The 12,009-nt window shown below is 54.8% G+C and overlaps 3 protein-coding genes across 3 annotated transcripts; 1 reads left to right on the forward strand and 2 right to left on the reverse strand.

Annotated features, from left to right (window-relative positions):
* Nucleotides 1-451: 451 nt before the first annotated feature.
* J7T55_015084 (uncharacterized protein) lies at nt 452-3,243 on the forward strand (the record flags this gene model as incomplete). Its single annotated transcript, XM_053133345.1, has 2 exons — nt 452-2,840; nt 2,897-3,243. The coding sequence occupies 2 exons, from the start codon at nt 452-454 to the stop codon at nt 3,241-3,243; spliced, it is 2,736 nt and encodes a 911-aa protein (XP_052988813.1).
* A 1,042-nt stretch (nt 3,244-4,285) lies between these two features.
* J7T55_015085 (mitochondrial import receptor subunit tom22) lies at nt 4,286-5,264 on the reverse strand (the record flags this gene model as incomplete). The annotated part of the gene is made up of 2 exons (XM_053133346.1): nt 4,286-4,674; nt 4,883-5,264. The coding sequence occupies 2 exons, from the start codon at nt 5,262-5,264 to the stop codon at nt 4,286-4,288; spliced, it is 771 nt and encodes a 256-aa protein (XP_052988814.1).
* A 1,444-nt stretch (nt 5,265-6,708) lies between these two features.
* J7T55_015086 (uncharacterized protein) lies at nt 6,709-9,864 on the reverse strand (the record flags this gene model as incomplete). The annotated part of the gene is made up of 1 exon (XM_053133348.1): nt 6,709-9,864. One exon carries the CDS (start codon nt 9,862-9,864, stop codon nt 6,709-6,711), a length of 3,156 nt encoding a protein of 1,051 aa, XP_052988815.1.
* Between the last annotated feature and the right edge of the window lie 2,145 nt (nt 9,865-12,009).

Below are 12,009 nucleotides of genomic sequence, written 5' to 3' on the forward strand. Positions count from 1 at the left end.
GTCACCGACAGGAATCCAAGGTTGACAGTCGTAGTGTTCCCACTTGGCGTCCAGCCGGGATAGGCTGCTGCAAACACACGCCAAGGTCCCGAGTTCTGGGCCTGTACGTACTCAAGTGGTACTGCACTGGGTTCCTACAGTACCTAGTCTAAGTAGGTTTCCTGCAAGCCAAAAGTTCCGCCGCGGGAAGTCTACTTTGCCTATTGCAACCATAGCGTACCATCCTCTGCCGCTGAGTACCTCGATGTGCTTATGTCATCGAAATTCGTCGACCAACCCACGCGTGCCGACAAAAAATCGTGGAGCCATTTGCCTCTCGATGCATGAAGTCACGGTATTGAAGCTCCATTCCGCGAAAAATAAGAGTCATCCTAGACCGTCTCCTTGGCTTGCATCCCTCCCCCCTTAAACCCTCTCCCATACCACCTCCGATGGACAATTACGAATCACGATGAGCCAAGACTACTTCAACGGCAAGGGCAAGTCGCCCGTGGGACGACCCGACGACGAGTCCTCGAATCCCGATGACGTCGCGGATCAGTTCAACGGCAACGCGAAGCCGCCCGCGTACATGACTGTCGGGAGTGGCTCAACCTCCAAGCATGCAGCCCACCTGCAAGAGCTCCTCGAACGCGATTCTGGCTACGGCGGCTCCGTTGCCAGCGGCGCCATTGGCAATGCCCTCCTGCCCGGTTCTCCAGCCTGGGACTCCGCGACACATGCCGACACTCCCACCTCAGCCGGCTTCGATCGTCGCATGCAGCCGAGCGCCGTGCACCAGCTCTGGTACAACCAACACCGTGGGGCTCTAAACCGTGCCATCAACAGAGTCATCGATCTTCTCAAAGAGCTTCAACAGGAGAATGTGAAATGGCCCGCCCACTACCCTTCCGTTCAGCGCGCCGAATCCGAGATCACGCCCGCGTCGCCACCGAGGCCCAAATACCAACAAACCTTCTCCCACCTCGACGATTTCACCAGCGCATCGTCTTCCGCTGCACCACCACCGTTGAAGCGTGCCGCCACATGGGGAGAGGATCCTGCGGCCGCCGAGTCGAGCAGGGCGGCTGAGAGGCGCCCGGCTGTAGAGCCTAGGCTGGTCACTCCTCAGATCGCTCAAGAGTTTTCTGTGTTGAAACTGGACCTCAAATTGGGTGCTCTCCACCAGACACAATTAGTTCACTCCCTGGAGAAAGGTTCCATCGCTGCCCTGCTAGACGGCAAGATCAGCTCCAGCATCAAGCACCTATTGAACCTGCGAGAACGAATTGAAGATACGGCCAGCAAAGTTCTGGTAACCGGTGATCTGAACGCTGGAAAGTCGACCTTTTGCAACGCTTTGTTGAGGAGGAAGGTTCTTCCCGAGGACCAGCAGCCCTGCACGAGCATATTCTGCGAGGTTTTGGATGCCCGGGAGAACTCAGGCATCGAGGAGGTCCACGCAGTCCACAAGGATGCTACCTACGATCGAAACGACGAGACCACATACGACGTCTACTCCTTGTACGAGCTCGAGAAGATTGTTATCGACAACGACACGTACTTGATGTGCAAAGTCTACGTCAAGGATGTCCGAACTATCGACGAGTCACTGCTCAACAACGGTGTAGTGGACATTGCTCTCATCGACGCGCCTGGCCTTAATTCCGATACGACCAAGACCACCGCCGTGTTTGCAAGGCAGGAAGAGATCGACGTTGTGGTCTTCGTGGTCTCAGCCGCAAATCACTTTACTCAGTCAGCCAAGGAGTTCTTGTGGGCAGCTGCAGCAGAGAAGGCATATCTTTTCATCGTTGTCAATGGCTTTGACATGATTAGAGATCAGCAGAGATGCCAGAAGATGATTCTCGATCAAGTTTCTGGCATTAGCCCAAGGACATCCAAAGAAGCACAAGAACTTGTGCACTTTGTGTCAAGTAACGCGATTCCTGTGGCTCCATCGCCACCGGGCGGCCCTGATGGAGGTGGTAATGGCAGTTCAAGCGGAGGAGGTGGCGGTGATGATCCCAGTGACGACCCCAAGGGCAAAGGCAAAGATAAAGAGAAGCTCCGGGATTTCCAAAACCTCGAGCAGTCTTTGCGAAGGTTCGTTCTGGAGAAGCGGGCACGGTCAAAGCTGGCACCTGCTAAGCATTACTTGCTCAACATTTTGAACGACGTCAACTCCCTGGCCAACGTCAACGCAGAAGTTGCTCAGTCAGAGCTTGAGCGTGTGGGCAAGGAGCTTCGAGAACTTGAGCCTCAACTGGAAGCGAGCAAGAAGGCCCAAAACAAGATTACCGACGACGTGAACCACACAATAGACGAGACGTGCGATGACGTTTACCAACACACACGCAGCAGTCTTAACTTGGCAATTCTACATGCCGATGAAGACCTCGACGTTCCATACCCCGGACTATTCCAAGCATTTGATTATGCTGAGAGTCTGAAGGAGGCAATGTTGCACGGCATTCAGACTTGCGTCAATGATTGCGAGGAGTATGCGCGTGGCAAGGCTGTTGGTGGCGTCAACGCAATCAAGCAGCTTGGTATCTTGCACCTGGGCAACGAGTATACTGGGCTCAATTTCCACCCGGACGTCATGTTCCGGCGCAGACGCGACGTCTTAGCCAAGCAGATTGACATCCCGACGGAATTGTGGGACTTTGTCGACTGGTCGACTCTGATGCAGCGTCAGGAGAAGGTAGCTGGAACGGGTATGGCCTTGACGGTGGCCACAGCAGTTGGTACCCAGATGATTGGTGGTGTTGGGTGGGCGAACCACGCCTTGAGCGTCGCCCGTGTGATGGGCAACGACAACCTTCGCCGGATGATCATTCCTGGCATCGTTGTTGCTGGTACGTAACATCTCCCCCAATGATTGCCTCAGAGCTCTCCGCTAACAACCACATAGCTGTCGCAGCTGGTGCCTACGTGCTCAGCCAAATCCCCCATTCCCTGCCTCACCGCCTTTCAAATAAGATCTCTGCCCAATTGGAGTCGATAGAGTACGCGCACAACAATGCCCACCGCATATCCGGTTCTGTGCGCAAGGTGCTGCACACGCCCAAGGACCACGTCGTCTTCAACCTCCAGCGGTCGGTGGAGCAGCTCGGCAAGAAGCGCGAGGAGACGCTGAAGGTGAAGAAGGAAAGCAGCGACGCGCTCAAGTACTTCACCAACCTCACGCGGGACAGCGCCCAGCAGCGCTCGATGGTCGAGGCTGTCGACCTGGACAACCACCCCAATGGTACGCAATGATTGGCACTCGAGACAGAGGACAATGTCGGAAACCCGGTGGAATATTTTTCTTTTGATGACGTTGCTATGCAAAGAATACCCCCTACTCAGTCCCTCGCAGACTAGCTTTCACTTTCTTAGAAAAAACGAAACAGCACATCGAATGGCGTTTTAGAGAATGAAATTGTCACGTGTAACTACGGCCCCTCTCCTTCTCTGTGCATGATAATCAGCTCGGTGGGCCGCGTTGAGATGGTACGAAAATTGGCAGAGGTTTAATGTGTGACGGACACAAGGATGGACGAGAGGAGTTACAGAATCGTACTATAAAATCAAAGAAACCAATGTCTTCACTTCAGTAGCTCTTCGATGGTACATTGGTACAGAATATGCTTCAGAAATACTTTCAAATCCGGGTGGATACGTGTCAGTCGAGGATTACTTGGCTCGAGACAGTAATGCCCATCGCCTCGCAGTAGCCAAAGGCATTGCACCCATCTCATTCCCAAGTATTTGAAAAAATGGTCAAATCACGTGTCACGAGACTCAGTGCGAAATCAGGATGATGTTGGATTTCATAACTCCATTTATTCCCTTATCATTACCTGCAGCAAGTCCTTCCCAGCTGAGGCATGTCATGCAAAAAGAAAACCAGGTTATGTAACACGAGAGCCCTCTCACGGCCCGTCGCGAGAGAAGAGAGTTCAAACCCTCCCCTATGATCCTTGGCTGCTATGCCAAGCAGATCCAAAGCTATTGTACACGCACATGAAAGTCTCGCCTGGCATTCTCGCGTTGTCATTCTCGTCCATCTGCCGCAAGATGCTTATTTTGTCGCCGCCGTTCATGAAAAATGTGCCCTCAAGATGCAAGACTTTGTCGTAGTGGCTAGTGCAAGGAACCAATCAATCCGTTCCCCTTCAGCCAAGCCGACGATGTTGTTTGTACTGTACAATTTGATGATGCAAACCGAGCCTCCTCGAGAGCTCGCCACAACGGCCCCCTAGTCGCATGACTTTCTCTTGTCGCCATCGCGCTCAGTGAATGAGGCAGTGAAAGCCGCTCAGAGTCCAGCAGCCTTGGTCTCAACACCGCCCTCCTTGCCCAGGGCCTGGCCGACCCTGTCAGCGGTGCCGCCCTCGCCGCCACCGGCGGTGAGCACGTCGGCGCCCATCTCGCGCATGCGCGCCTCCTGCTCCATGGCGATGACCTGCTGCTCTTCAGCCCAGCACAGGGCGAAGGGCACGCCGATCAGGAGGGCCGAGACGGAAATGGACCACATGGAGCGGCCGGCGAAGAAGATGACGCCCTTGACGACGCGCTGGGTCGTCTGAAACTTGTTCCAAAACCAGGCGCGAGTCGTCGGCGGGACGATGTCGCGCAGGGCAGAAATCCGCTCCGCGAGGGACTCTTGCGTGGGGTCGTAGTCGGAGTCGTTGGAGATTTCGGAGTCTGTTGTGCAGCATTGCAAGATTAGTCTAAAGCCCAATTTGAGGTTCAGGTAGACGAATTGACATGAAGGGCGCTTGTGTGGGTGTTCTGGGGGCGAGGTTGTGGGTGCGACCGTGATGCTTTCAATTTTTTGACGGATTGCGTCACAAGCTCACGGCGCAAAGTTGGGCGAGCTTGGAGGCTGAAAATTGGAACGAGCGACACTTACCAGTATCCGTGTAGTCGCCATCGTCCTCCACAGGGCCTTCCTGGACGTGCTGGAAGTGCTCGTCCTCTACCTCGACCAGCTGCACCATCTTTTCGTCGTCGACGGATTTGTCAGGGTCGTTGGCAAAGTCGTTGACAAAGTCGTAGTCACGGTCGGCGTCGTCGGTCTTGAGGTCGACGGAGCTTGTCTCGTTCGGAGTCGCTGGCTGCAGGACCGGATTCTCAACTCGGCGGTCAGGCGTAAAGAGGCCAGCGGCGATCTCGTGCTCGAAGGGGATTGGGGAGATGAGGCGAGCGGCAAGTGCAGGTTCTCGAGGTTGAGGGTCAGGTTCACGGCGAGGAGCTTGATGCTCCCAGCGAAGGTGTCGAAGGCTAAAATCCATCTTTCAAGGTTGTGCACGGACCACAGAGACCCATAGAATGGTGACGCTAGGGACACGCTTGGGCGTGAGCATATTACAAGTGACAAAAGAGTCGTGAACTTTGATATTCAAAACTCTGTGCGCTGGAATAGTTGTCTTCACTTTTAATGATCCTAGAATACTATTTTTGAATGTACAAAAGCGGGTCACTGCCACAAGGCAGTGGTCGCGATGTCTAAAGGCGCATGAGCCCACTGGCCCGGCTCTTGAATGTCATATTATCATAACACTCAGCTCCTCCTGCCTTGTCACTGAACACACTTAGCATGATTTTTGTTACAGAGACCAAATGTAAAAAACTGAGGCAATCACGGACACACATGAGGTCCTGGCCAACGTGGAGTATTTCTCATGAGACAGCTAGGAGAGGTGACTAGTAAGGAGAAGGACGGAGATATCACTAGGGGAAACAGCTTAGCCAGTTACCTTACAGATCAAGGAGAATGGCAAATTCCAGGTTGGAGTAGAGCAAGATATCAGAGAATTTGGAGGCTTTTTGTAAAAGAATAAAGCCTGATGCGAAACCAAAAGGAAGACGTGGGTGAGATCAACGGTCGGCAAGTGCGTGCCTAATCCAACAATATTGAATATGGATACGCGATTGTGGTAGCCACGACCGATCTCTGGACCTTGACCCTCTAATGGTACTGAAAATCAGCTGATTATGCTCGTGGATGGTTCCGGGATCATTGAGGATGTCGCGGTCCGTTTTCCAAGTCAGTCACCAACATCACTCACTGCTAGGCCGGGGCGTTTATTATCCTAATCTTTTCAGGTCACTAGCCAGAAAGCCATTTTGAACATTGAATTTTGTCTTATCCACGATGTTTATGTGTACTAGCAATGATGGCGACAACTGAGTGATCACTGTAGCGGCCCATGGAGATATGCTTGGACCAACCACAGTCACTTGGAATTTGTCAACATATATAGCAACTAATATGAAGCGGAGGTTTAGTCCGTAAATCATGATTCGCAGTGCTACGTGAGAACGAGAATTCAAGGTCAGGGAAAATGTCCATATACATCTAGCTCCTTCGTTGCGCAGTCCGCAGGAAAGAAAGGCAGTCTGGTGGAAACCCCATTTAACCCATAATCAACAAGACAGTACCAGAGTATCAGTCTAGACTTTAGATATATTAACCATACGTAAAAGAGCACATGACATCCAAGCTCATGCCCGTAATAAAACAATATCCCTACAGTCGAAGAATGATTTAGTCGACGTCTAAAGAAGCAAGCCATCATGAAGCCCCATCGCTATGCAATGAACAGCCCAGCCAGATCTTCAACAGAAGCATCGAGCATCAGGCCGGACTAAGACATAAACACACAACATTCAGGCATTCCCAACGACCCATAACAGATCAAAGCAACATGCAAAACACCCCAGGGGTTCATTCATTTACTTGCGCCCTCGCTCCGGCTCGGCAAACCTGATACCTCGCCGCGCAGGAGGCACCCGAGGGGTATCGTCATCATCGCTGTCCTCCTCCTCGTCATCTCCCGCGTCCCCGCCAGAGACACCAAGCGCAGCCTCCCTACGCCGCCTCTCGGCAGGCGTCTCGCCGGCCTCGCCCTCCTCGTCGCCCTCGCCGCCGCCCAGGCCCTTCAGCACCGCGAGCCTGCGCCGCCGCTCGACCGCCGTCTCGGGCACGTCGTGGCTAGGTGCGTCGTCGCTGGACCGGCGCTCCAGGGGCGAAACGTTGCCCGAGGATGAGGAGGCGGGCGGAGAGGCGCGCGCCTTGGATAAGCTCTCGCGCGATGAGTTGTCGGACGAGAGGCCGCCGGACATGGCGGCCGGCTGCTGCTGCGGCGACGGCTTGGTGGCCGGCGCCTTTTGCTGTTGGGAGTTGCTGGGACCTGCCTGGGGCGAGCTGATGGCCTTGCCGCGGGCGGACTTGGGCTCGGGCGTGGGCGGCTCCTGCTTCGCCAGCGTCTTGACACGCTCCGAGGCCGTGGACTGCTCGATCACCTCGCGCCGCGTCTTCTTGTCCAGCTTGCGCATCTCCGTGATGAAGTTGTCCTTGGTCATGCGCTGGCCGACGCCGTCGATCGTGAAGCGGATGTGGAGATCGTCTTCCATCTCCTGCTCGGCCACGTTCTTCCTCTTCTCCTTCTGGGCCTCGTTGGCTCGCCCGCCCAGGGCTTCCACCCACGTTGGCCTCCGGGTCACGCCAGGCTTGCTGTCCGATCTGGGCCGCCCTTGAGACGCTTCACCTTCTGCAGCGCTTGACGCTCCCGCTTCATCTGGCTTCTGGGCACCCTTCATCAGGCCTCCCATGCCCATGTACTTAAGACCCTGGCTCATAGCACCGCTGCCCTCGCCCCTCTGGGATGGCAGCTCATACTTCTTGACGACCTCGCCGTCCTCGTCCTCGACGATGATGGTGTTGCCAAATTGGTATGCACGGGCTGGCTCGTGCCGTCGGTCATTTCTCTGCTTGTCCTTCCGTTTCTGCACCTCCTCATCACGCCAATGGCCGAGCCTCTTCTTCAGCGCATCGTAGGTCCACTGAGAATGTACTGCCTCCTTCTCCAGCTTTTGTTTCAGGTCTTGGACCTTGTCTTCTTTGTGTTGTTCTTCGACTGGTGCCTCAACAGCAATCACATCACCATCGCGGTTTTCAACGATGATATGATCGCCTTCATCATAGATCTCAATCTCAGGATCTCTTGCATGGGAGCCACCTGCTTCTCCCGAGCGTCCTCTCTCTGCTTCCTGCTGGCTGGCCTCTTTCTCCAGCTCCTCCTCGGCGTCAACCTCAGCCCTTTGCTCAGCAGCACGCTTCTCGGGGTCCTCCATGGTCGATCCCCTGCGAGACGCCGTGGGAGTCTCCTTGTCTTGGTCAGGTGGCGAATGGCTGTCACGAAGAGTAGTCGATGTCTGTTCGCTCTGGCTTCGTCGTTGCGGAAAGATCGCCGACTGAGTCACGGGGCCGCCAGGACCAATGCCATCATCCCACTTCTTCCTACGTCGGCGTCCCGCAAGCGATGACGCACGGCTGCCCTGTCGACTTGGCTGGTCTTCCTCCTTTTGACGCCTCAAGAAATTGCCAGGATATCCAATGGGAGGTAAAGTTCCAGGGGGGTAATCGGGCATCTTGAGTTCGTCGCCCTCGGTATCGGACATGGTCCTGGCTTGCGACTTGGACTGAGACGAAATCCTAGGAAGCCTGTTCATCCAAGATGGTCCATCCTCCGGGGCCGTGGTGTACGACATGGTGATGGTCAGGGTGTTGATCCGTTTGCCAAGGGTGAAGACGGCTACAGATGAGCCGTGGACTATGATGGACGAGATCACCATGAATGTAACTATCGGCCACACGAGTGTGAGTAGATAGAAATGAGGAGTGTTCACGTCCGTTGGCACGTCAGACAGAGGGACAGGTTCATCGTGTTCCAGCTCTCCACGTGCGAGGATGGCGACGAAGATCGCGCCAACTCCGATGGGACCAAAATGACCGGCGAACAAGGCCTCGCGCCAGGTTTTTATGTCTGGTATCAACGGCTTCAGCGCCATCATGATGGGTATTCGGCGGAAAAAGATGACAAATACTGCTATGACGACGAGCCTCCACGGCGTCAGGCCCAGCTCCGCGCTGTTGTACTGCTCCCAAGGGATGATTGTACCAAAGTAGACGAAGTATGCCAGATTGATGAGCAAGTCGATGACGTTGGACACGTGGGATTCCTCGGTCTTATTCGTAAACCAACCGTCGTTGGAGAATCCCACACCGCACGCAAAGCCGACCAGGAGGTCATCAACGCCGAGTATACTACCTGAACCTGCGCACCACAGGGCCAGCACGAAGTAGAAGACGAGGAAACTCTCTCGGTCGATCAGGTCATGCTTCTCAGCAAACTTGATGCCATGCCGAGCGATGTAGCCGATCAGGAAGCCGTACACGGCGCCAAAGATACATTCGTAGAGGATAGTGTAGACGATCCAATGGAAGGTGACGTCCTTGGCTGAGAGTTTATCCTGGATCAGGTAAAGGGAGAGATAGACGAATGGGAAGGCCATTCCATCGTTACAGCCCGACTCGGCGGACAGCAAGTCTCTCAAATGCTTGGGCACACGCTTGGCGAATTTGCCCTTACCGACGACCGAGGATGCCAGGACGGGATCGGTGGCGGTGACGCAGGCCGCGACGACCAAACTCTCGAGCCAGTTCAGCGTGGGCACCATCCACCAGACAAACAGGCTGGTGATGAGCCAGCCAAAGGTCATGACCGGGACGAGGAGGAAGACGACGGATCTCCAGTGCTTCTCCATGTAGAACTTTGGCAATTCGACACCGACGGCGAAACACTGCACGACCAGGACGATCCGGGAGAACTCGATGGTGACGATATCGGTACTGCCCCATGACATGGGGTTGATGAGGTCCGCGGCATGAGGCCCGAATATGACTCCGCACAGAGTCGCGATGGTTGCTTCACCGATGTAGGCGCGCTCCTTGATGACGGAGGAGCAGAGCATGAACAGGCTGGTGAAGCCACCGAGGATGATATACACCAAGTGCGGCTTGGTGATAGACAGGTGGTCCCAAGCCATGTTGGCGGCTTAGCAATGGGCACCTAGGGGAAAAGGGTCTTCAGGTCCAGTAAGCTGGATCAGACTCGGACAGTGGCTCCCTTTGAGGGTTGAGAGAGCTGGAGAATGTCGTCGTAGGATTGCGACAGCCGGACAGAGCCAGGCAGTGGGCTTGCGACTCCCCAGTCGATCGATCGTGGCCCAAATCCGAAGGTCTTTCGATACATGAAAATCGCAAGTGGACGGCCCAACGGGAGTTTGTCAAGTTTGTGGGGTGAGCTAGACCGCGCGAGCCGAAGCACTCGGTTGTCGTCGTGGGGCCAGTTGAGAGAAGTAGCAAGATTGCTATGACAGCGTCATCGAGCTCGAGATCGTGAGTTTGAGTTGAGTTGAGTCGGACCAAGTCGTTGACTTTTGCCTCGACTTGGCACTAGATTGGCTGGATAACAGCAGCAACAACAAAACGCTGCGGTGCGCTGCGTAGTCCAACCAGATAATAAACGGACCCGGCAACGGTTGGGTCGAGATCGAACAATGTACCTAGGTATTACCACCAAGCTGTTTTGGGGTTCTGTTGCCGACGTGTGGAAAGAAACCCCGGAAAGCTCAGCTTGCTGGCAAGAGGATTGATCCTTCACCTATATAAAGCGAAAGGCCAAGCAAACTTCAAGCATCCGAGGGCAGAAAAAAAAAACTTACGCCACGCCCATGCGTTTGCCTTTCAAGGTTCTGGTTCTCGAGCGATTAGCTGCATGTTATTGATTATTTTAGTGGCAGTGGATGGGGGCCCAGAAGGGTGGGGTCCCCGACCGCCACGGGAGCTGCAAGCAGGGCGGCCCCTGAACAATGCTCCACCGCGGCACGGCGGGCTGTTCTGCAGTCTTCCCACTTCTTCCCACGAGGCAACGCACATTGGCCGATAAGCGTCATGATGTAGGGTGCAGCACACCGTGATCTTCCTGCTCTGCTTCCTCGTACGGATGTACGTGTGATCAATCACATGAGCCCAGCCAACGCTCTGTGTATGTGTGTGTATGCCAAGTGCATACAAGCAAGACAAGAGAAGACAAGAGAAGACAAGCAAAGACAAGCATTCCAAGGCCCTCAGAGGAAGCAGATGGAAAAAAAAAAAAAACGTGGCCAAACGCGCACACAGCAATGCACTCTACCGTAACTTACCGTTGCTTCGCATCCACAATCGTTGGTTGGGCTGAGCCTCGGAAGTCCGTGAAGCTGAAGGTGACGGTGACGGATCGCAAGGCGCTGTGGGGCTCCAGAACAAGCGAGAATCGTTCATCCTGTGGGATCGAATCTCGTGGTAAACAAGCAACCTCTTGTTGGTTCCCAAGGATCTAAGAAAAGCCATCCGGCAGCTGATGCATACTGTATGTACTGCCTTGGCTGCTCCCCTCCAGCCCTCTGATGCGCAATACTTGAATGTCTATCTATATCTCTGCAATTCTCTGACAGGTGACGGTAGCTAAATGGCAACACCACGGCAGTGAGCATGCGTTAGCACAACACGGTCTGCGATTGAACGCGGTAGCACTGCGGCTCAACGTTCGTGGGGCCGCGCACGGCACGTCCTGGGCCATTCAGGTTCAAGAGCACCCTGGAAAACTCTGGATAACGGCACGGCGTCGTCCATGCCGTCCAGGGAGAAGGCCACTGTTGACCCAGGGCCCCGGATCCCCGGCTCCAATGTCGAGGCCCCTGGGCCCGTATGCACTGTTAAATTGATGAATTGACAAGGGGCCTGGATCTGCCATCCGAAGGTCTGGACAAGCTGGTCCACATCTCGACAAAAATCTGATCGCATTCATGACTGTCATGGCGAGATTCTTCCTGCCTGCCAGGCTTTATTCCTACGTGCACGAGTCGTTACTCTCTGCGTTTTTTCCCCGCGGCCCCGCTTTGCGGCCAGAGGCGATCGACGGGCGCGAAACGTCACGAACGGGGCAGAAGACCCACCAGGACACCGCCCTGCCCAGCATGCCTCGCTTTCAAGCCGAATGCCCGATTGTGTCGTCGTTTCCTCGACCATTGGGCCCGGTCTAAGCCTCTCGGCGCAGACTTGGCACCTGGGCAGACGTGTCTGATTGATCGAGCGGCGAGCCGAGCCCTTTTGTGTGCTTCTCGCCAAGTGATTATACACAGTACGCAGCC

The sequence above is a fragment of the Diaporthe amygdali genome (genome assembly GCF_026229845.1).
Source record: "Diaporthe amygdali strain CAA958 chromosome Unknown NODE_36_length_484128_cov_64_979186, whole genome shotgun sequence".
In the NCBI taxonomy this organism is placed as follows: Eukaryota; Fungi; Ascomycota; class Sordariomycetes; order Diaporthales; family Diaporthaceae; genus Diaporthe; species Diaporthe amygdali.